Source organism: Papio anubis, chromosome 20, assembly GCF_008728515.1.
Source record: "Papio anubis isolate 15944 chromosome 20, Panubis1.0, whole genome shotgun sequence".
Taxonomy (NCBI): domain Eukaryota; kingdom Metazoa; phylum Chordata; class Mammalia; order Primates; family Cercopithecidae; genus Papio; species Papio anubis.
Window position 1 is genome coordinate 43,740,591 of NC_044995.1, and position 23,135 is coordinate 43,763,725.

Below are 23,135 nucleotides of genomic sequence, written 5' to 3' on the forward strand. Positions count from 1 at the left end.
CCCTTGCCCCCTCGCCCTGCCAGGCCCATGACACACCACAGACTCGGTGGAAGAAAAGGGAGGGATTTATTCTCAAGCGTCTAAGGGTTTACAAATGTGGGCATTTTGTTTTAAAAAGGGGCAGGGCGCCACTGGCAGCCTGAGGATGGGTCCATTGGCTGGTGGGCTGGCCCGAGCCACCCTCAGGCCCCTGCCCGCCCGGTCCGCCCTCTGCCTGGTCCAGAGGGATGGCTGGTGACGAGGGGGGAGGTCTTGGGAGAGGCTGGGAGGCAGGAGAGACTCCCCCAGGGCTCCCCACTTAACACTGAAGGGGGTGGGGGTGGGCGGACACACACTCATAAAACAGAAAATAAAGTTAAATAAAAATAAAACCAGGCAGCCCGGCCTCAGGCCTGTGCTGGTCCTGGGACCAGCCATGCAACCTTCCGGGAATCCGCAGAGGCCCCCATGGCTGGACATGGGAGGAGAAAAGGGCCAGGCCTGTTGGCACCCCCACCCAGCAGACCCCTGGCCCCTGACAAACGGACCAAGGGGCAAGAGAAGGTGGCGTTCCCCGCTGGGGGCAGAGAGAAGATGACGTCTATGACTTTTTAAACATGCGGCGTTTTGTGAATATCGTAACAAGAGTCAACAGGCTAGGTGAGAGGAGAGGGATGCTACCTACGCTGCCCCCGCCACAGCCAGCCGGCTTCTGCGCCTTTGGTGTTGGTTTTTCTTTGTGGTTTTACGGGATTTTTTTTTTTTCTTGTTTTTTTTTTTATTTTTTCTTGTCCACTTGATTTGCATGCAACACCCACAAAAAGGAAACACACCCCCTCCTGCTCTGGCCACCCCAGCGGGCTCCGGGGGGCACCTGGCCTGGGCCCCCGGTGCACACACTCGGGCCTTCCCAGTCCTGCACCTCAACATGGGCTGGGCCAGGTGTGGGTGAGTGGAGGAACGGCCAAGGGCACGATGGGGGTGACCGCCTCACACCCCCACCCTCAGCCCGGCCCCCACCCCTGCTGGAGCTTGTCATACGTCCTCAAACCCCCATATCCACTCCCTCTGCCCTCGATCCCGGACTCCCTCCGGACCCCTCCCTTGGCCCCGCTCTGTCACCGACTCCCTCCGGTCACCTGCTCTGTGCCATGCCCCGTGCCCACCTTCCCTGAAGGCCATCCTGTGCAGTGAGGGCCCCGCAGACCCTTCCGCACCCCCTGAGGTCTTCAACTCACCCCCAAGCTGTGGCTCCCAGAGACCCCAGAGCAGCGGCCCCAGCCCAGACCCCCAGTGCCCGAGGGCAGTTGGGGCCACACGACAAGCAGCTAAACGTGACTTTGGTAAAAGTTTCTGAAGGTACCGACAAACCCCATGAGAACAAGCTCTCCTCCCACCACCCCAAACACCCCACCAAGTACAATAAAATACAATAAACTCCAAAAAGGACCCCCTGAGATCAAAGAGAGAGAGAGAGAGAGCGCGCGCAGCCCCATCTGGCAGCAGTGGCAATGCCCACACCGCCTGGCTGGGGGCCGCTGACTCATTGCGCCACGGGAGACCTATGCAGACCCAGGGGACCTGTCAGGAGGTGGCTGGGCACAGGCTCAGGCCAGGAGACAGAGGCAGGGAGGGTGACGGGAGAGCCAGACAAGGACAGAGAGGTAGAGCGGAGGACAGAGGGTGACGGAGGAGAAACAGGTGCGTGGGAGTGGCGAAGGGCACAGCACGCTGGGAGCGTGGTGGCTGCGGGACTCGGGGGCTCTCTCCTGGCCCCTGGGGGCCGCCCCGGCCCAGAGGCTGCGGCTGAATGAACAGCGACTCTGTTCGCGGCCTGCTGTCTTCCGTTCACAGTGTCTGTCGGGGGACGCACACGGCCGGCTTACCCCGGGGTGGGAAGGGCGGGGACCTGGTAGGCCCGGGGCAGGGGGGTGGGTGGGCACCCCCCACTCTCTGTCCTCAGCCCTCGGTGGCCGTCCAGGTCCCAGGTCTCCCCTGACAGGCAGCTGGGTGGCCAAGTGGGGAGGGGGGCCTGTGGCCATGCCCCTGGCCCCCTGTGGGGCTGGCCGCCGCCAAGCAGCTACCTGAAGAAGGGCAGGTGGGGCTGGCTCAGGACGCTGCTAGTCCGCGGTGACTCAGTCTTCGCCATGACATCCTTGAACCAGGACGCCACGTCCACCTCCAGCGTCTCGTAGCGCTTGATGAAGCTGTGTTCCTGTGGGCCCGAGGGGGTGGGGCTTAGGAGGAGAGGGTCTTCCCTCCGGGCCTCGCGCCGCTGCAGGGACAGGACAGGGACTGGGAGGGCCCCAGGTACTCACAAGTAGCTTATTATACTTTGGTCTCTTCCTGTGATCTTTAGTAAGGCTAGAGGAAGAGAACGGAAGACAGATGTGAGAGCAGGGCAGGAGGGGATGCTGGTCCCACCCCCGTGGTCAGGCCCTCCCCAAGAAGCCAGCGGTCCCCAAGATGTGTGTGGCGGAAGGAGCTGTGGATGTCCTCAGGACCCCGGCTGACGGCTGGGAGCAACTGTGAGTCCCGGAGCCTCCTGGCTAGGTGGCAAGGGCCTGACTTCGGGGGTCAGAGCTGGCTGAGGTCCCCCAGAAACTTGGGTGGGGCTTCCGAGAGAATCAGACATGGCCCTCCTGCACTTGTAGCTGTGTCTGTTGCAGAAGCGTGCTCACAATCTCCCACAGCCACCCTGCCAAATGCTACAGGGCTGGCTGTCCCCTCGGGCAGGTCCAAACCCAGGTCGTGGCTCCCCAGGTACCAGCTCCAGCTCCTGTCTGCAGCCACCAGCCACGAGCCCGCCCACAGGCGCATCCACCCATCCCAGGGTGGGGCCTCCATTCCGCTCCCGCCTTGCCTCCCCAGCTGCCCAGAGCAGCGGGCTGTCCCTGACCTCCCAAGCGGAGGGAGGGTCTCACCAGTCTTTGACGAAGGACTGGAAGTCCCCCGAGAAGCCCATGTGTCCGGGCAGAAGCGGGGGCTCTTCCTGTAGGACTTTGGTGAGGACCTCAAAGTCCGTCTTGCAGTTCTTGTAGGGAAACTGTCCTGTTGCCAGCTCCACCTGGGAGGGAGATGGGCAGGGCTGGACCGGCCAGGACAGGTTTGTGTTCTCCTCCCTCCGAGTCCCCCAGAAGCCCTCACTCCTGGCTAGAGAAAAGGGGCAGGGCCCTAACTCACCAACGAGATGCCCAGGCTCCATACATCGGCCCGGATGTCATAGTCTGGCTTGGTGGGGTCTGGGGGGTCAATGCGCTCGGGCTACAGAAGGAGGAGGAGAAGATGTATCTCCAAGTCTGGGCCGGGCTCCCAGGCCCCACCCCTCCCCCGCTGCAGGGCCCCCACTCACCGCCATGTAGGCTGCGCAGCCGGCGCTCCGCGTCTTGGCTTTGGAGTCCACCAGGCGGCCGCTGATGCCGAAGTCGCAGAGCTTGATCTGGCCCCGCTCGTCCAGCAGGATGTTGGAGGGCTTGACGTCGCGGTGGATGACACCGTGCTTCTCCTTCAGGTAGTACAGCGCCTTCACAATCTGCAGGTAGGCAGAGGAGGGTGCATGTGACCGGGGGCACAGGCCCAAGGCCACCTGCCCGGTGCACGCCCCCCCGGCCACTCACCGCCACTGTCATCTTGCCCAGGATGCGCTCGGGGATGGGGCCCTGCATCCGCTTCTTGAGCTTCTCGGCACAGGTGCCCATGAGCTCCATGGCGATGAAGACGTCCGTCTGCAGTAAGAGGGGGTTCCCGGGGGAGCTGTGTCTTCTGGCCCAGCCCCCAGAGGCTCTGCTCCCTGGGAAGGGGCAGGGGGTGAGGGAGGAGGAGACCCTGCAGGGTGCGGGGGAGGGGGCACCTGGCATGGTTGGGGACTCACGTTGGTGATAAACGTCCCAAAGCACTGCACAATGTAAGGGCAGTCATGGCTCTTGAGCACCACATCCAGGTCCATGAGGATACGCTTGTTCTCCTCCTTGTTCCCCGAGCGCCGCATTTGCTGCACAGGCAGGGACAGGGGGGAGCCTTAGCACCGGCCCGGGGTGTGGGGCGCAGCTGGGGTAGCCGCCAAGGCTCACCTTAACGGCAATGACGTGGCCGGTCTTCCGGAAGCGCATCTTCCACACCTGGCCGCAGGTGCCGCTGCCCATCTCACCCAAGTTCTCCAGGTCATTGATTTCTGCCTGGTAGCGCTGGGAGGAGACGGAGGGTTGGAGGGTCCCCGGGGCCTCTGTCACCGCCCCCCGCCCCCCACTGGCACCCCCAGGATGGGTCCAGCCTGGCTGGGCCTCCTCCCTCTCCCGCCACAGTGAAGGTGGTACCTGGCCCCCGATGGTCAGGTAGCCCGTCTGCTTCATGATCTCCTGCAGCTTCTGGTCAATCTCAATGCTGGGGACACGGAGCAGGTGCCGGTGGAGGTGGGTCCTGACCTTAGGTTGGCCACCCCAGCCCCCCATACCGGGGTTCTCACCGGTTTAACCACCCTCCTCCTGAGGCTGGCACAGTGGCCCCTCAATGCTGCTTCCCACCCAACCCTGCCGGGCCCCTGGCTCACCTCTCCATGCTTCGGGGCGTGAACAGGGTTGATGGGAGCCCCAGCATGTGGCGGGGCCGGGCGGGGGGCGTGGGGTGCTGCGGGGAGCTCTCCGAGGATGGCGAGCGGCTGCCCCCATCGTTGGCCAGCGGGAGCTGCAGGGCTGGGGGGGTGAGAACCAGTGGCAGGGGAGGGGTCAGCACCCAGCTGGTCTCAGCTCCACATCTGGCACTCCAGGGAGAGGTCGGGACCCTCACCTTCCCCTCCTGGGCTTCCCTAGCTAGGCCGGCACAGCCCCTGCCCTGCTGGGCTGGAGGAGCTGGGGTCTCCCTCCCACCCCAGACTGTCCTCAGGGTCCCTTGTCTCATCCCCTGACGTGGAAAGAAATGGAAGAGGCTGGCAGGGGAGAGGGAGCCCCAAGTCTACGCTAACGGAGAAACGAGACGGGGACCTGAGGTGTCCCTCGGCCGGGCAGCCTCCCTGACAGGTGTGGGCGCTTCCTCCCACTTCTGCCCAGGAAGCAGGCCCAGGACCACAGCGCCCACAGGCTGGATAGGCGGGGGTGGAGTGCCTGCCGGGGCTGGCCCGGGCTGTGGCTCTGCTGGTAGCACTAAACTTGGCTCCCAGACGAGAGCGAGCAGGGCCACCCTGGGGAGGCAGTGGGCACGAGACCCAGGTTTCAGGCTGCCTTGCCCCATGTTCTGTTCCGGGGTCGGGAGGGCCCCCTCGGGCCAGTGGGCTGACACGGGGGCCTCCCGGCCTGGCCTGCAGAGCTGGGGCCCGTGGGGGCAGGACAGGACCTCAGGGGGCCTGCATCATCTGGGAGGAGAGTTGGGGGGCACAGCTCCTGCAGGGGCTGGCGGGACCAGGTGGGGCCAATGCTGGGCCAGGCAAGGGTTGGCTCATCCAGCAGCCTGCATGCGGGCAGCTCGGGCATGCTACAGCGGGCGGGCAGGCGGCGGGCAGGCAGCGGGCACCCTGGGGCGGGCAGGCAGCATTAGAGGTGGGAGGGCAGGAGACAGACAGACAGACAGGAACCAAGACTTGGGCCCAGGTGCCCAGAGGAGGCACTGCACAGACAGGCCAGAGAGGGGCCTGGGACAGGAGGGCAGCTTCCTGGAGGAGCTAGGGTCTCCCTGGCTGGGCTGGCGATGGGGTGCAGGAACAGAGGCCGGGATGCCAACGTGGCCTCCAGAGGAGCCAATCCTGACACCTCACATCCCAGAGGCCCTGACAACAGCTACACACACCTCCCAAGGTGCCCCTCCCACAGGGGCTGGGGCCTGCCGCTCTCCCAAAGCCCTCAACGGACAAGCCCCTCTCTCCCTCTCTTCCTCCTGCCTCGTCCACCTTTTCTCCCCACAGTTCTGCAGGCTCCTGGTGACTGGTGCCCAGGGACTAACACGAACAGACAGACCCGCTCCATGCTGGCAGCTAAACCCCGTCCCTCCCCTGGGTGCCTGGGACCCTGATCTCAGCCAGTAGGAGAGGCAGGAGGACGCTGACCTCAGTCTCAATCAGGAGGCCCAGCACTGCCCCTACCTGGTCCCACCAGCCCCTGCAGGAGCTGTGTCCCCTTGCTCCCCTCCTGGAGGACCAGGCAGGAGCTGGGGAAGGGCTCTGGGGACCTGGAGACACAGCCAGGCCCAGCTTTCCTAACTGGCCTAGAGTCCTCACCTCCCATGCCCCTCCCGCTGTCCTGGCCACTGCAGCCTCCACAGCGCCACGTCACCTCCCACTGGTGCTTTTTTTTTTTTTTTTTTTGAGATAGGTTCTCACTCTGTCGCCCAGGCTGGAGTGCAATGGCGTGATCTCAACTCACTGCAACCTCCACCTCCCAGGTTGAAGTGATTCTCCTGCCTCAGCCTCCTGAGTAGCTGGGATTATAGGCACACGCCACCATGCCCAACTAATCTTTGACTTTTTAGTAGAGACAGGATCTCGCTGCGTTGGCCAGGTTCCCCCCTTTGCTTCTTCAGGTCCCTGTGCCTCTGCTCTGTCCATGGCCCGAGCCACAGCCCCGATCCTCTTCTGGCTCCCGAGGGCCTGTGCTCCCCTCACACCCAGCCCCCAACCCCTGTGCACCTGGTGTCTCTTGAGACACTGCGTGGTTCCCGCCCTCAGAGAGTATCTGAGTCCCACTCCCGCCCTGCACTCAGGGGGTGAGGACCACAGCCCTCGAGGAGTCCTGTGGGCCCCCTCCCCGGCATAGCCCACCAGGCCTTCTGAGGGCGGCCCCAGAGCCTGGGGAGGAGGCTGCTGGCCTACAGACTGGAGCACGGGGGAATGGAAGGGAGGGCTCAGGTAGGCACTGGGGGAAGGAGGTACACAAAGGCCCTGAGAACAGAGGCCACAGAGGTGGTGATGGCCACATGGCAGCTCAGGAGGGTGGAGTGACAGCAAGAGGGTGAGGATGAGAGAGAAAGAATGGATGAGAGAGAGCGAGAGGCTGGAGGGCACGTGTCTGCTGACAGGAGCCACAGGTGTGCAGGCTGCCATGTCAACATGCACGCACACGCCGTGCAAGTGCACACAAGCACAACACACACGCGGGGCATGCCGCTGTGGACCCAACACCCATGCAGCTGGGACAGAGTCCCCATTGCCCATCGGACACACACACACTCACAGTCACTCACAGGGCCAGGCACCCCATCTACTCCCTCTCCCAACACAGGCGTGGGGCACAGCCTGCATGCCCACCACAGGCTGGCACTACGCTCAGAGCCCGGGCAGGGCTGTCTTCTCTCCCCCTACCTCCTTCAAGACGCTTTTTACATTTTTTTTGTTTTGTTTTGAGACGGAGTCTTGCTCTGTTGCCCAGGCTGGAGTGCAGTGGCACGATCTGAGTTCACTGCAACCTCCACCTAATCTCTTTTATGTTTTTTTTTTTTAGATGGAGTTTCACTCTTGTTGCCCAGGCTGGAGTGCAATGGAGCGATCTCGGCTCACTGCAACCTCCGCCTCCCGGGTTCAAGCTATTCTCCTGCCTCGGTCTCCCGAGTAGCTGGGATTACAGGCATGCGCCACCATGCCCGTCTGATTTGTATTTTCAGTGGAGACGGGGTTTCTCTATGTTGGGGTCTCAAACTCCCGACCACAGGTGATCCGCCGGCCTTGGCCTCCCAAAGTGCTGGGATTACAGGTGTGAGCCACCGCGCCTGGCTTAATGTCTTGCATTCTTAATAGCGACAGGGTTTCACCATGTTGGTCAGGCTGGTCTCGAACTCCTGACCTCAAGACATCCACCCTCCTTGGCTTCCCAAAATACTGAAATTACAGGCATCAGCCACTGCGCCTGGCCCGTTTTTTAAATTTTTGAGACAGGATCTTGCTCTGTCACCCAGGCTGGGGTGCAGTGGTGTGATCATGGCTCACTGTAGCCTCGACCTCCTGGGCTCAGATGATCCTCCTGTCTCAGCCTCCCTGAGTGTTGGGATTACAGGTATGAGCCACTGTGCCAGGCCTCCCCAGCGGCTTTGTTCAATGCCCACCTTCTCCAGAGGTTCCCCCAGGCTGGCCCCCTGCAGGGCCACTCACCCGGCTAGAATGTTCTCTCTGGTGGGAATGTGCTCCCTGTCCAATGGGCCCCCCTACTACAGCCCCCGCTACAGAGGAGAGGGGCTCCGTCTGTTCTATTCACTGCTGTGTCCCTGGCGCCCAGGGATGCTATGGCACCCGGGGAGGGGGAGTGCTATGTGTTCATCTAGTTATTGAGAGGGATCCATAGGCACAGGCCACCCACCAGGCCCGACTTTCTCTTTCAGTTACACACACACAGGCGTGCACGCCCTTGAACGCCATAGACTCCCATTCAGTGGGGAGCCCACCTCCTCCTCCAGGGAGTCCAAAATGGAGGTGAGAGGAAGGGAGGGGGAGGAGGAGGGAGGACAGAAGAGGCTGGGCTGGGCTGACCGCTGCTTGAGTGGAGTGAGAAGGAAAGTGAGAGGGGAAGGGACATGGGGACACACACAGAGCATGGGGGCCGGGGGACGCCATTCTGCGGCCGGGGCAGCGGTTAGGTCAATGGTGCAGATGTCCAAGCAGCGATGATAAAAAGGCTGGTACCTGCTCGTTGGGACGGGGCAGGAGCAGGGCTTAGAGTGATCACAATAACTGGATGGGGAGAAGGAAGAAAAAAAACAACACCACGATAAATCACAACAGAAACGACCAATTCGTCCAAAAGAAAAGAAATCAAATCATAAACGAGGAGGAGGGGGGGAGGCACCGAACTGCAGAGATGGCCAGGAACCGACAGAGATGGGGAGGGCGGGGAGGATGGGATGGAGCTGACACAGGTACAGCCGCCTGGAGGGGACTCCTCGGGGGCCTGCCTGCCACCGGCCTCCTAGCTCTGCATGGGAACGGCCACCCATGAAGGCACCGGGGACCCTGGACCCAACCCTGTCTCATCCACTCAGGGGCCAGGGAGGGCAGCCCCAGGGGCTAGCAGGGACCCGTGTCTTAGCTGGGCTTCTTGTCCCAGGCAGTGTCCTGTGCCACAATCTCCACCTCCATGATTTCTCTGGACCCCCAAGAAATTCCCCAAGGAGGAACCCATGCTGACTCAGGTCAGGAGAGAGAGTGACAGGAGAGTGTCAGGTTGTGAAGGTCAGGCTGGGTGACCAGGGAATGGGGTGGGGTGCCCACATACAAGGGGGTACCTTTCTCGTCTGTCCTAATGACTCCATAGAGAGCTAAATAAACTACAAAGGTCACATCAGAGGACACATGAGAGCATTTTACTGGGTCAAGAAAGACACAAAAACGATCACGGGTCAGGGGTGGTGTTCGCAGGGTTTGAAAATCTGATTCCCTCCAGCCCAGAGGATTTACAGACCAGGCTCTTGGGCAAAAGGCCAAGAGACTAGATATGGTCAGTGTTCCCAAGCCAGGAGTGTGCAGAGTGAGAGGTACTGATCTAGGATGACAAGGTTTCAGGGAAGTAGGTACGGAGATGGTGGGATTGATCAGAAAGCAGGAGGATGTGTGCTGGGGGGTCGGGGGCAGGCCTAGAGTCACACTGGCCTCAGGTGTCCCCAGATCAGGTAGGTGGGTGTGGGTGTGAAGGAAAGGGGAGCCATCACTTGAAAACAGGTGACAAAGTCACCGGGCTGGCTGGGGGTCGATGTGCATTTCTGGAGAGATCAGACACCACACGCTCACCAAGATGGTAACAGTGAAACTGGTCACAGGGATTTGAGGGGGCCTGATGTATGTGGGAGGGGGGTCTGCTGAGCCCAATGCCAAAGTCACTGTCACGGGGGGCAGGGGAGAAGGGAGCCCCCCCCCCATCCCCTCACCCCAGACACGATCACAGGGAGAGCGAGAGGGAGAATCCTCGGGTCAGAAGAGTTGGGGAGGGGCTCTCTGTGGTAAAGTAACCTCAGGTGTCCCCGGGCCAGGCGTGCGCGTGTGCGTAGATCGTCCGCTGCACGGGGCTGACAAGCCCCCAGGTCGGGGGAGGGGGGCGCCAGACAGTCCCTGAGATGACGAGAGTGGTAACATCAGGTCAAAGGGCACATGTCTGTGTTTTCGGGGCGACCTGGATGTGGTCACGGTCGCGTGGAGTCGGGGAAGCCCGATCCAGAGGATCACGGCGATGGGGGCGGGTCATCAGCTGGGGGCCTCTCCTGGGTCCAGGGACTGGGTTCCCAGGCCCCGAGGGTGCGAACCCCCCCAGAGCTCGCCGGCCCCACGCCCCCCGGGTCACCGTGACCCTCGCCCCGCGAGCCCACAGCGGGGGGGCTGAGAGGAGCGCGAAGCGCCCCGGAAGCGGGGGCGGGGCCTTGTGGCGGGGGCGGGGCCTCCCGCGGCGCGCGCCCCGCCCCGCCCGCCCCCTCCCCCACGCCGCCGTGCTTACTGGGCCTGGGCCGCTGGGGGCTGATATCCAGGTTGAGGTCGATCCTCCGCCGGGCCTCCCGGTTCTCCTGCTTCAGCTTTGCTTCCAGGCGGGACAGCTTCTGCTCCAGGGAGGACGCCGCCATCTTCCCCGCCGCCACCGCCGCCGCGCACCGCCCGGCCGCCCGTCAGTCCGGCAGACAAACACCGCACTGCGCCTGCGCCCGGATGACCCCGCCGAGCCGCCGTCTCGCCCCGCACGGCGCATGCCCGCGGCGCGCACCCGCCCTTCCCCGCGTGCGAACCTCCGCGCGTGCGTGCTTCGGCTCAGCCTGAAGGATGACGCCACCTAGAGCTCGAGGCAGGCAACGTGCAACCCCCGCCTTCCTCGCCACTGCCACCGTACTGCGCATGCGCCAATTCCGGATCGCTCCAGAGAGAGGCGCTGCGAGGAAACACCATTCTGGTGGCGGTGGGCGGTGAGAGCGGTACGCATGCTTAGGCAGGGGAAACCAGGTTCGCGCGCGTGGCTTTTGCGCATGCGCATTTCTGGAACCTCTTTCCCAAGCGGCAGTCGATTCCTGGTCTCCACGGCGGTGCAACCTCAACCCCCTCGCTTTTCACGGTCGGCTTGGGCGTCCTTTCGGAATGCCTTCCTCACTGATGGTGCATTATTAGGATTCCTCTTGTGCTTAATTGCCTCCTAGCCTCCTGCTGACAGCGGGGTGCCCCCTCCTCACCGTAATTAGGCTCCGTCGAGAGCCCTTTTCCTTCTTGCCAGTACGAGCAGGCTCAGAGTTGGCCGAAACCAGGCGGGAGGGGACGGCCGTGGGAACCCGACGGTGTGACCCTTGACCTCGGGGACGGGGCCAAGGCCAGAGTTGTTGGCCAGACCCACATGGAACCTCAAGACGCCTCCCGTCATCTCTCTCGCACCGGGAACGTGAGCCCAGCGCCTACACGTGCACAATTCCTGAGGAGGGGCCCTGGGGTTAGGTGCCCGTGCCTGGGTCCCCGGCAGCCTAAACCACTCCTTTAAGTGGTCCGAGGGGTGCTGGGGAAATGTCTCATCTGGAACCCAGGGATCCCCCAAGAGCAGCTTCCCTCTGCTCTTAGATGCGAGAAGGAGGTTCTGATTTTGCAGAGACACCTGGGAGGTGGCCAGGGCCAGGCAGGCTCTGCCAAGTACCCTTCCAGCTTCTGGCCCAACGAGGGAACACTTTGGGATGAGTGTTACAGGCTTGTCGGAACTCCTCTGGTGACGACTTGTGGATGGAACGCACACAAGTGTAGTGCTGAGGTCTGTACCGTCCCCTCTTCCAGGCGGCCTTCTGTGCCTCTGCTCTGAGAACAAGAGACTCAGCCTTGATTCTGGCACACGGGTGCTACTTGGTCACGTGAAATAAAAGGTTAATATTGGCCGAGCATGGTGGCTTACACGTGTAATCCCAGCACTTTGGGAAGCCGAGGTGGGCGGTCAGGAGTTTGAGACCAACCTGGCCAATTTGGCAAAACCCCCATGTGTACTAAAATTACATAAAAGCCAGGCATGGTGTGTCAGCGCCTGTAATCCCAGCTACTCGGGAAGCTGAGGCAGGAGAATCGCTTGAACCGGGAAGGGGGAGATTGCCCAGATGGCGCCACTGAACTCCAGGCTGAGCGACAGGGCGAGACTCCATTTTGAAAGCAAACTAAATAAAAGGTTAATATTTATTTATTTACTTATTTTTAGAAACAGGGTCAGGCCGGGCGCAGTGACTCACGCCTGTAATCCCAGCACATTGGGAGGCTGAGGCAGGTGGATCACGAGGTCAGGAGTTCAGGACCAGCCTGGCCAAGATGGTGAAACTACGAAAATTAGCTGGGCATGGTGGCAGGCGCCTGTGATGCCAGCTACTTGGGAGGCTGAGGCAGAGAACTGCTTGAACCCAGGAGGTGGAGGTTGCAGTGAACCAAGATTGTGCCATTGCACTCCAGCCTGGGCGACAGAGCCAGACTCCATCTCAAAAAAACGCAACAAAACAAAAAAAACCAGGGTCTTGTTCTGTTGCTCAGGCTGGAGTGGAGTGGTGCAATCACAGCTCACTGCAGCCTCAACCTCCTGGGTCCTGGGCTCAAGCAGTCCTCCTGACTCTGCCTCCCTAGTAGCTGGGACCTCAGGCACGCATCAGCACACCTGGCCAACTGTTTTTGGTATGTTTTTGTAGAGATGAGATCTCACTATGTTGCCCAGGTTGGTCTCAAACTCTTAGGCTGAAGTGATCCTCGCACCTCAGCCTCCCAAAGCGCTGGGTTTACAAGCATGAGCCACTATGTCTGGCCCTAATAAACAGTTTTAGACAATGACAGGAGTGCACATAAAAGATCAAAACTAGAATTTGCATAATTAGTATTATTTATTAAGCACTCAAGGAACAGTCAAGACCAAAGTCCCTACCTGTCCTTGGAAAAATGTCACCTCTATAGCAGGTGTCCTAACCCTGGAGTCCGCCCACCTTAGGAAGTCCTTGAATATCTCTCTGGGGGAAATCTATCAGCTGCCTGAAGAGCTTTGTGTGTATTTGTACATTTTCCTGAGGAAGGAGGTGCCTGGCTTCATCAGTTTCTTAAAGGGTCTAGGACCTCAAAAGAAATCAGAATCTAGATATTTGGATACCCTTTTTTTTTTTTTGGCAGAGGTGGGGTCTCACTATGTTGCCCAGGCTGATCTCAAACTCCTGAGCTCAACCATCCTCCTGCCTCAGCCTCTTAAAGTTCTGGGATTACGGTCATGAGCCACAGAGCCCAGCCATGATACCTTTACATCAAAATTACTTTTTTTTTTTTTTTTTTTGAGATGGAGTCTTGCTCTGTCACCCAGGCTGGAGTGCAGTGGCGCGATCTCGGCTCACTGCAAGCTCCGCCTCCCGGGTTCACACCATTCTCCTGCCTCAGCCTCCCAAGTAGCTGGGACTACAGGCACCCACCACCACGCCCGGCTAATGTTTTTTGTATTTTTAGTAGAGACAGGGTTCCACCGTGTTCTGCAGGGTGGTCTCAATCTTCTGACCTCATGATCCACCCGCCTCGGCCTCCCAAACTGCTGGGATTACAGGCATGAGCCACCGCGCCCGGCCTACATCAGCATTTCCCAACATGCCATGTCAGGACCACTTACTTGCACCAGAACTACCTGGGATACTTATTTAGGAACAGACTCCTGGCCCCCAACCAAACCTCCTGAGTCAGTCTTTCAGGGGTGGGGACTGGGATATTTTGTTTTGCACCGACTCCCTAGGTGATTTTGCTGCTTAGCCAAATGAGAACCATTGTTCTGAGCTCACATATAACACGGCGAACAACTGTGTCTGTGTCCTCTCCTTGGGAGAGAACCCCAGATGTAAGTTGCTTTGTCTGTTGCATGGGGAGGGGGAGTGTTGGAAATCCCACTGGGATGTGTCCTTTCCCCCATATGTGGCACTAATTGAGCCGGAATATACAGGGAGAGGCAGCAGTTCTGGTCTAGGGATGGGAGCAAGGCCAGCCAGGCTGCCAGAGACACAGGTGTGGTTTTGGAGAATCCCATGACTGAGTTAATCCCTCCATACCAGGTTCCACCCCAACTCCACAACATCCTCTCTCTCTCCCCAGACAAACCAGCCCCAGATCCTCCTGGGTCCCTGAAAGCTGACACAGCTGTCTTGGAAGACAATGGTTGAGATTCCAGGGCGGAAGCATTTTTAAGGCCCCACCCCGGCTTCATTCCTCCTCCATCTTGTCCCGCACCTCTGCCGGCAGACCCTGGTAAAGGGTGTCTTCCACCAGGAGCCCCGCCTTCTTTAGCCCCCCACAGTTGCCAAGTTCTTCAGGCAGCGCCTCAAGGCGGTTTCCTTTGAGCTCCAGGCGGCTGAGGGCCCTGAGGGCACCCACGTGGGGCGAGAGCTGGCTCAGCTGGTTGTCACCCAGAAGCAATGTCCGAAGCTTACGGCAGAAGAAGAGCTCGTCGGGCAGGGCCTCTAGGGCATTGTAGGAGAGGGCCAGGTGCTGTAGGTTCTGCAGGAGGCCCACCTCGGGTGGCAGGGAGTGTAGCCCGTTGTGGGACACGTCCAGCAGACGGAGGCCCGAGCACAGGCCGAGCTGGGAGGGCAGGGTCTCCAGCTTGTTGTAGCTCAGGTAGAGCTGCTCCAGGCTCCTGAGCTTCCGCACGTGCTCGGGGACATAGGCGATCTGGTTGTGCCATAGCCTGAGCGTGACCAGCTTCCGGCAGTGCTGGAAGCTGAGGATTTCCTCGATGGAGCGCAGGTGGTTGTCCTTGAGGTCGAGTTCCTGCAGGGCGCCCAGGCTGAACACTGCGTGGGGGATGCGCTCCAGCCCGCAGGCCACCAGCTCCAGCTCCCGCAATGCCGCCAGTTTCTTAAGGCTGTTCAGGGCAACCAGACGGGCCCCATCATTGTGCAGGCTGAGCCTCTGCAGGTGGCCGGCGACGTCGGTCACACTGGCTGGCACCTTCCCGGCGTTGCTCCTGAGGGACAATACCTTGAGCTGCTTCAGCTCCCGGAGGCTCTCCAGGGTGGCCGCCCGAGCCAGCTCCTGGGGGAAAAGCCCCTCCAGGTGCAGCTCCTCCAAGCCCCGCAGCCCGAACACCCAAAGCGGCACCTCGCGGAGCTCTTCGCATTTGACGCGCATCACCTTCAGGTGGTCCCGCAGGAAGACCTGCAAGGAGAAGGGTAGCCTGGTGGGCGAGTGGAGCAAGCTGAGCTCCTGTAAGTGCACCAGCTGCGACAGCCCCGGGGGGAAGGTGATATCGCAGATGGCCTCCAGCCGGAGTGACTCCACCTCACTGAGCTCAAAGATGGTGTCGGGCAGTCCCGGAAGCATGCAGAGGGCCAGCTCCAGCCGACCTGCGGCGTTGCGCTGCAGCTTCTGTCGAAGCTTCTCGGGCGTCCACTCATGGTTGAGATTGAGCTGCTTTAGACGGCTTTCGCTGACCTCGGACAGGAAGACAGCGAAGCGCTTGGAGTAGAGGGAGTCATACTGATCGATGAGGTGCAGCATGAAGGCGAAGTCATTCTTGACATCAGGAATGTCCCCCATGCCAGTCTCCTCCCGCACGGAACGGAAGGAGTACTCCTTGAGGGGCCGGTGGAAGAGCCAATAGAGCGTGTAGATGCAGGTGAGTCCGTAGATGCACACGAAGGAGATGTAACAGAAGGCCAGCTTGGAGAAGAGGTGGGCCTTGGTGTGGTTGCAGCAGAAGCTGGCGTAGCCCGTGACCTCTGACGTCTCCACCCTACAGGCCACCAGGAAACTGATCTTCTCCACATAGACCAGGTTGTAGACCAGGATGGCCAGGAACTTACACACTTTCAGCACCGTCTGTCGGATGTACATGGTGTACAGGATGTCACCCTCTTCCACGTGCACACGGAACTTCTTCACCTTCTCAAACAGGGCTTTGGCTTGCTCACCCTCCTTCTTGTCCAGCAGGGTGACAACTGGAGGCTCGGTCACCACCTTCTCTGGTTCCGCCAGCACTTTCTCCTTCTCACCCTCCCCTGCCTTCCCTGGCGCGGCCCCTGCCGTGGCCACTATGGTGGCCGAGGCCCGTCCGGCGGCTGCTGGGCCCTTCTGGTTCTCCCCGGAGACCTCGGACAGGGCCCTTGTGGTCCATGGAGAGTCGAAACACTTGCCCAGGATGGAGATGAAGTGTTCGATCTTGGAGCTGGTGCCAGGGAACTTGAACCAGAAACTGGTGCAGACCATGAAGATGAGTGTGTGAATGACCACGAGGTAGGGGAAGTATTTGGCATACCAGTGCAGGGCCGTCTCGTAGCACAGCTGGTTAATGAAGCTGTATTGCTGCAAGTCCAAATTGTTCTTAAGGCCTTTAACCTCCTGCAGGGCCCCCATCTGCTCAGGGCTCCTCCGAGGCAGCAATTGCTGGCACGGGGCCTCTGATAAGTTCTCCTGGGGCTCGTGATTGGGTAGACAGATGATCTTGTCCTGTGTCACCTGAGGAGCAAAAGAGACTCAGGGCTGTAATCCTAGCACTTTGGGAGGCTGAGGTGGGCGGATCACTTGAGGTCAGGAGTTGAGGCCAGCCACAGCCCAGCATGGTGAAACCCGTTTCTACTAAAAATACAAAATTAGCCGGGCATGGTGGTGGGCACCTGTAATCCCAGCTACTTGGGAAGCTGAGGCAGGAGAAATCGCTTGAACCTGGAAGACGGAGGTTACAGTGAGCCGAGATCGTACCATTGTACTCCAGCCTGGACGACAGAGTAGGACTCCGTCTCAAAATGAGTGAGTGCAAAAAAAAGAAAATGAGGGAGATGGGGGAAAAACAGGCTGAAGGTGGGAGACCCCCGCATCCCCCATCTCTGACTGTTGCCAGCCAGCTGTGACTTTGGAAGAGTTTTGCTAGACCTCTAAGCACTGGTCTTTTTTTTTTTTTCTTTTTTGAGACTGAGTGTCGCTCCGTCACCGAGGCTGCGTGCAGTGGTGCAATCTTGGCTCATTGCAACGTCCCCCTCCCAGTTCAAGCAATTCTCCTGCCTCAGCCTCCTTAGTAGCTGGGGCTACAAGCACGCAGTACCACGCCCAGCCAATTTTTGTATTTCTAGTAGAGATGAGATTTCACTATGTCGGCCAGGCTGATCTCAGGCTTTCTTGGCCTCAGAAGTCCCCTCAGCCTCCCAAAGTCACCTAAGGATGAGGCATGGCTCACCATGGCTCCAGCAAGCACTGGTCTTTGAGAAAAGGAACTGGGTTGAATCGTGTCCCCCGAAAAGATGTTGAAGTCCCAACTCCGAATTCTTATGAATGTGGTATTATTTGAGCTGCGTCAGGCGGCTCCTGTTTGGTAATAGGGTCTTTGCAGAGGTAGTCAGGTTAAGACAAAGCCAGCAGGGTGGGCCCAGGATGACTGCGCCTTAGAGAAAGGGGAAACATAGACACAGAGACAGACACAGAGAGAGAAGATGACGCGGGGATACAGGGAGAGGCTGGGTGTGGTGGTTCAGGCTTGTAATCCCAGTGATTTGGGAGGCAGTGGGACAGGGGCCAAGTCGGGGTGGTAGAGGAGGATTGCTTGAGGCCAGGAGTACAAGGTTACAGTGAGCTATGAGTTAAGCCACTGCACTCCAGCCAGGTGACAGAGCTTACTAAAAAACTGTCGGCTAGGCGTGGTGAAACTCATGCTTATAATCCAGCACTTTGGGAATGTGAACCGCAGGGGATCTAAAGGTCAAGTTAAGTCCAGCCTGGCCAACATGCAGAAATGTGACTCCTAAAATACAAAAACAAAAAAATTAGCCAGACATGGTAGCTACGCCTGTAATCCTGGCTACTTGGGAACTAAACCAGGAGGTGTTTGAACCTGGGAGGCCAAGAGTTGCAGTGAGTGAGATTGCACCACTGCTCCAGCCTGGGTGGTGACAGAGGGGGAGGCTCAGTCTAAAAAGAAAGAAAGAAAGAAAGAAAGTACTGGGAAGATGTATCATCTACAAGCCAAAGGGAACCCATGGAGCTACAATAATCTAGCAGGGAGGCTTGGAAGATTCTCCCTCACTGTCAACTGACGCCTTGATCTCGGACTTCTGGCCTCCGGAACCAGACCCAGAAGAGGAAACATTTCTGGTATTTAAGCCCCTCAATCCTTGCTACTTTATTTACAGAAAAGTAACACCTCATATAGCAATTGCAGTACTTTCCAGGTCAGGGAGAATTGAGCATTATGAAAATCACGAGGGCTGGAGCGGTGGCTCACACCTGTCCCAGCACTTTGGGAGGCTGGTGGGAGGATGGCCCAAGGCCAGGAGTTGAGACCAGCCTGAGCAGCTTATAGCAAGACCCCGTGTCAAGTAGAATTAAAAATTAGCTGGGGCGTGGTACGAAGTGTTCCTGTAATCCCAGCTACTCTGGAGGCTGGTGGGGAGAGTGCCAGGCCCAGGAGTTCAAGGCTGCATTGAGCTGTGATCATGCCACTGCAGTACTCCAGCCTGGATGACAGAATGAGACCCTCTTTATTTTAATTTTCAATTATTTTATTATTTTTTTTTAAAGGTCTGGCTCATCGCCCAGGCTGGAGTGCAATGGTATGATCGGCTCCTGCAGCCTCCCTTCCAAGGTTCAAGCAATTTTTTCCTGCCTCCTTCAGGTAGCTGGGATTACAGGTGTCACCACCATGCCCAGCTAATATTATATCTTTAAGTAAGGGCCAGGTTTTTTTTTTCACCATGTTAGCCAGGCTGGTCTGAACTACAGCCTTAAGTGATACTCCCAGCGGCCTCCCCGTGCAGGATTACTGGTGTGAGCCACCATGGCCCTGTCTCTTTAGCCAAAAAAAAAAGAAAAGAAAGAAAGAGAATTCGAGGGTGTGGTGCCTCATGCCTGTAATCCCAACATTGAGAGCCTAGTGAGGGAGATCATGAGGTCAGGAGTTCAAGACCAATCTGTAGCGTAGTGGGCTCCCTGTCTCTACTGAAAATTAGTGGGAGTGTGGTGGCATGTCTATAGTACCCACCCTGCCAGGAGGCACAGGGCAGGAGAATTGCTTGAACCTGGGAGGCAGAGGTTGCAGTGAGCTGAGACCGTGCCATTGCACTCCAGCTTGGGCAACAGAGGGAGACTCCGTCTCAAAAAAAAAAAAAAAAAAAAAGGCTGGGCGCAGTGGCTCACGCCTGTAATCCCAACACTTTGGGAGGCCCAGGCAGGGAGATCACTTGAGGTCAGGAGTTCGAGACCAGCCTGGATAACATGGTGAAACCCCATCTCTACTAAAAAACTACAGAAATTAGCCAAGCATGGTGGCGGGCGGGCGCCTATAATCCCAGCTGCTCAGGAGGCTGAGGCAGGAGAACCTCTTATACCCAGGAGGCAGAAGTTGCAGGGAGCTGAGATCACACCACTGTACTCTAGTAGCCTGGACGACATAGCGAGACTCTATCTCAAAAAAAAAAAGATAAGGAATGGCATAGCAATGTGGGACTCTGGTGCTCCTGGCTATGGAGGTAAGGAAGATAAGGGGTCTGGATGGGCCTTTGAGGGGCTCTGTCTTCAGTTTCCTCTCACTTTCTTGGGTGATGGGAAGGCTTCCTGACTTCCCCAGACACCTGCCCCACCCCTTTGGTCATGCCCCCTTCACAGGGGAGCACCTCACCTGGAGGGTACAGCCAAAGACCCCGATCATGAGCATGGCCACGGTGAGGTACTCGGCCAGCACGTCCCACCAGGGTTTGAGCACCTTGAATGCAGGCTGCTGTTCCGTAAACTGCTTGAACTCGGCCACGGGGATCATGCTGCCTGTGGGAGGGGACGAGACGGGGGGTGTAGAGAGAGACCCTCAGGATGGAAGGCTCTGCAGGGGGTACCCCGAGGAGCCACCCACAGGCAGGGCCGTGCTCCTCATCTGCCCGTGACCCTCCCTGTTCAAACTTGTCCAAACATCCGAGGTGTGTGCCCCCCACTTCCCTCTTAGACTGGCCTCAGTCACCCTCCATGCAGACATCACCACCTGCCCAGAACCAAGCGGCCACCGTTCCCCTCTGGGCACCCCTGCACCTGATCTGACTTGTCTGACCTCAAAGAGCACAGTAGGGCTAGTCCACAGGGCCGCCGCCCTCCAGCTTCCTCGCTTGGCTGCCTCCCCGAAACCAGGTATTCCTCTCCCACCCCTGACACCAAGGCCTGAAAACATCTGCCTCGATGCTCCCTGACCGCAGACACTCAGCGTCTGGGCCAGCCTCGGCTCTCACCCCTACCAGACCTGAAAGTGTCACAAGGCTCAGGACTTCCGGGGGTGGGCCCCTCCACCCCCTCCAGGGGCACTCTGGGCACCACCTCCAACCTCCAACCGGAAAAGCCGGCTGGAGCCTGGCTCTGGTTACCAGGGCCCCAGGGGCAGGGAGTGGCCAAGCTGAAGGCTAGTCAGCCCTGGGGGTAGAGGTGACCACGACACCTGAGTTTCTAAAGGGGCTACAGCCCAGAATCACAGGCAGAAACCAGAGACCTGGCTCTGAGAGGGGGCAATGGGGTGTCCGGATGTCCGAGGAGGAGGGAGGACTTGCAAATGGAAAGCTGTCAGGTGACACCTACGACCAGGCCAGGGCTGTGCTGCCAGGTTCCTAGCCGGCCCACTCTGTCTGTTCCCAGGGTCTCCTTTTAGACCAAGGTATCATTATTGCAGATACAGACAGGCCAGCCACAAGTCACACTGGGGCGTGGGGCATGAGCTGAGATGTCAACCTCCCAGGCAGGCGCCCACTTCCCCAGAGGCTGAGGTGGAACAAGGAAGGTGGAGACCCTTAGACCAGCCCACTTCTGCCAACATCCAAGTTCCCCCAGTCCTGGGAGCCTCCTGTCCTTGTCCAGATAGATAATCTGTAACTGGGGCTGGGCGCCGTGGCTCACGCCTGTCATCCCAGCAGTATGGGAAGCTGAGGCGGGCGGATCACTTGAGGTTAGGAGTTCGAGACCAGCATGGCCAACACGGTGAAACCCCAGGTCTACTAAAAATACATAAAAAATTAACCGGGCATGGTGAAGCACACCTGTAATCCTAGCTACTCTGGAGGCTGAGGTGGGAGGGTCTTGATCTGGGGAGGCGGAGGTTGCAGTGAACCGAGATCGTGCCACTGCACTCCAGCCTGGGTGACAGAGTGAGACTCCATCTCAAAAAACACACAAAAAAGATAATCTGTAACTGGGCACAGGGGTTTGGCCAGGAAGGAGGACATCTGCCCATCAGGGAGTTCTCTCTGGCTCCCCATCCATCTCCCCAGGAAGAATCTAGGGAAACCCTGGTCCCCTGACGCACAGCTCAGCCAATGATTCTGACACGCCTGAGCCTTGCTTTTCAGTTTCTGTGTCCCCCCAATATTTTGGGGTGACTCTTGGGTAGAAACAAGATAGGCTGCAGGCTCCACCCACCAAGTTAAAGGCCAGGCAGTCCCCAAAGATCACATCCTTTTACCCCCTCAGGGGCCCCCACTTCAGTCTGGGGAATCAGGCAGGCACGGGGGTGGGTACAGCCTGCCCACATGGGGACTCACCATGCAAGCGTAAAATGTCATGAGTCGGGCCAGGTGCAGTGGCTCACATCTGTAATCCTAGCACTTTGGGAGGCCGAGGTAGGCGGATCACGAGGTCAGGAGTTCGAAACCAGCCTGGCCAGCATGGTGAAACCCCGTCTCTACTGAAAATACAAAAATTAGCCGGGCATGGTGGCGTGAACCTGTAGTCCCAGCTAGGCAGGAGAATCCTTGAACCCGGGAGGCAGAGGTTGTGGTGAGCTGAGATCGTGCCACCACACTCTAGCCTGGGAGATGGAGCGAGACTCCGTCTCAAAAAAAACAAAACAAAAAACAAAAAGTCATGGGTTCCCTGACTCAGGTGGTGACTCACCCAGACTCAAATACATGCAAGGGGGTGCCCAGAGCACAGGGTCCCAAACACCATCGCCCGGCCCTCATGCTCATTCATACTCCCTGCCCTAAGCACAAAGCCAAGTATAGTTTGGGAGGCTGAGGTGGGCTGATCACTTGAGGTTAGGAGTTCGAGACCAGCCTTGGCCAACATGGTGAAACCCCGTCTCTATTAAAAATACAAAAATTAGCCGGTCATGGTGGAGGGTGCTTGTAGTTCCAGTTACTCGGGAGGCTGAGGCACGAGAACCCCTTGAACCCGGGAGGCGGAGGTTGAAGTGAGCCGAGATTGCACCACTGCACTCCAGCCACAAATATCCCAGTCTGCCTGGGTCACCAGTATCTAGAAACATACCAGGACAGCTCAACTATCCCCAGGGGATGAATATGTACATTGCACCCACCAAAATGGACACTTGGGGTCATTCTAGGTCATGCATATTTGTGCATGAGGGTATAAAGTCCAAGTACATACACTGAGCTTCGGAGAGACCCAGCACCAGGGAGCCTCACATCCTGTTTCAGTTCTGGCCATCCATTAAGTCCTCGAAGGATCCTGCAGGGACAGTACTCCGTTGCTTTACCTAAGAACGTTGACCCCAGGCTGGGCACGGTGGCTCACGCCTGTAATTCCAGCACTTTGGGAGGCTGAAGCAGGAGGATTGCTTGAGCCCAGGAGTTTAAGCCGCTGGGGCAACATAGTGAGACCCCATTTCTACAAAAAAATCTAAAAATTTGCCAGGTGTGGTGGTGCATGCCTGTAGTCCCAGCTACTTGGAAGGCTGAGGTGGGAGGAGTGCTTGAACCCAGGAGTTAGAGGCTGCAGTGAGTCATGAACCAGTCTGGGCAAGACCCTATCTCAAAAACAGAAAACAAAACAGTACTGACTCGGGCTGGGTGCAGTGGCTCTCGCCTGTAATCCCAGCACTTTGGGAAGCCAAAGTAGGTGGATAATTTGAGGTCAGAAGTTCGAGCCCAGCCTGGCCAACATGATGAAACCCTGTCTCTCCTAAAAATACCGAAACAATTAGCCAGGTATGGTGGTGGATGCCTGTAATCCCAGATAGGTTACAGGTGAGAGGGTGAGGCAGGAGAATCGCTTAAACTCAGGAGACAGAAGCTGCAGTGAGCCAAGATCTCGCCACTGTACTCCAGCCTGGGCGACAAATTGAGACTCTGTCTCAAAAAAACAAAACAAAACAAAACAAAACTACTGACTCTGGGGACTGCAGAAGAAATCACACAAAACGCACACAAACACGAGCCGGGACCAACTTCCTGTCCTTGCCACCCTGGTGTGAGCTCCACCAATAGCCATCCCAGGTGCACAATCACAGACAAGAAGGCAGAAACTCTCAGGGGACCGGGGGGCAGCCACAGGGGCT

At 58.4% G+C, this 23,135-nt stretch overlaps 2 protein-coding genes across 5 annotated transcripts; both read right to left on the reverse strand.

The window, feature by feature from the left end:
- Nucleotides 1–47: 47 nt before the first annotated feature.
- On the reverse strand, nucleotides 48–10,654 carry MAP2K7 (mitogen-activated protein kinase kinase 7). Of its 3 annotated transcripts, none has more exons than XM_031660014.1 (12): nucleotides 10,371–10,654; nucleotides 8,573–8,620; nucleotides 4,526–4,667; nucleotides 4,293–4,359; nucleotides 4,050–4,163; nucleotides 3,851–3,970; nucleotides 3,597–3,704; nucleotides 3,332–3,511; nucleotides 3,163–3,243; nucleotides 2,904–3,046; nucleotides 2,298–2,343; nucleotides 48–2,194 (listed from the first exon to the last, which is right to left on the reverse strand). In XM_031660014.1, the coding sequence occupies exons 1-12, from the start codon at nucleotides 10,492–10,494 to the stop codon at nucleotides 2,060–2,062; spliced, it is 1,308 nt and encodes a 435-aa protein (XP_031515874.1). In that variant the 5' UTR covers nucleotides 10,495–10,654; the 3' UTR covers nucleotides 48–2,059. The 3 variants fall into 3 exon arrangements, with proteins under 3 accessions (XP_031515874.1, XP_031515876.1, XP_031515875.1); XM_031660016.1 differs by having other exon boundaries at nucleotides 8,573–9,991; nucleotides 10,371–10,511; XM_031660015.1 differs by lacking the exon at nucleotides 8,573–8,620 and having other exon boundaries at nucleotides 10,371–10,614.
- Nucleotides 10,655–13,377: 2,723 nt separating this feature from the next.
- On the reverse strand, nucleotides 13,378–21,462 carry LRRC8E (leucine rich repeat containing 8 VRAC subunit E). 2 transcript variants are annotated; one of them, XM_009193362.4, is made up of 3 exons: nucleotides 21,379–21,462; nucleotides 19,488–19,630; nucleotides 13,378–16,339 (listed from the first exon to the last, which is right to left on the reverse strand). In XM_009193362.4, exons 2-3 carry the CDS (start codon nucleotides 19,623–19,625, stop codon nucleotides 14,087–14,089), a joined length of 2,391 nt encoding a protein of 796 aa, XP_009191626.2. In that variant the 5' UTR covers nucleotides 19,626–19,630; nucleotides 21,379–21,462; the 3' UTR covers nucleotides 13,378–14,086. The 2 variants fall into 2 exon arrangements, with proteins under 2 accessions (XP_009191626.2, XP_009191625.2); XM_009193361.4 differs by lacking the exon at nucleotides 21,379–21,462 and adding an exon at nucleotides 19,908–20,774.
- Nucleotides 21,463–23,135: the final 1,673 nt, after the last annotated feature.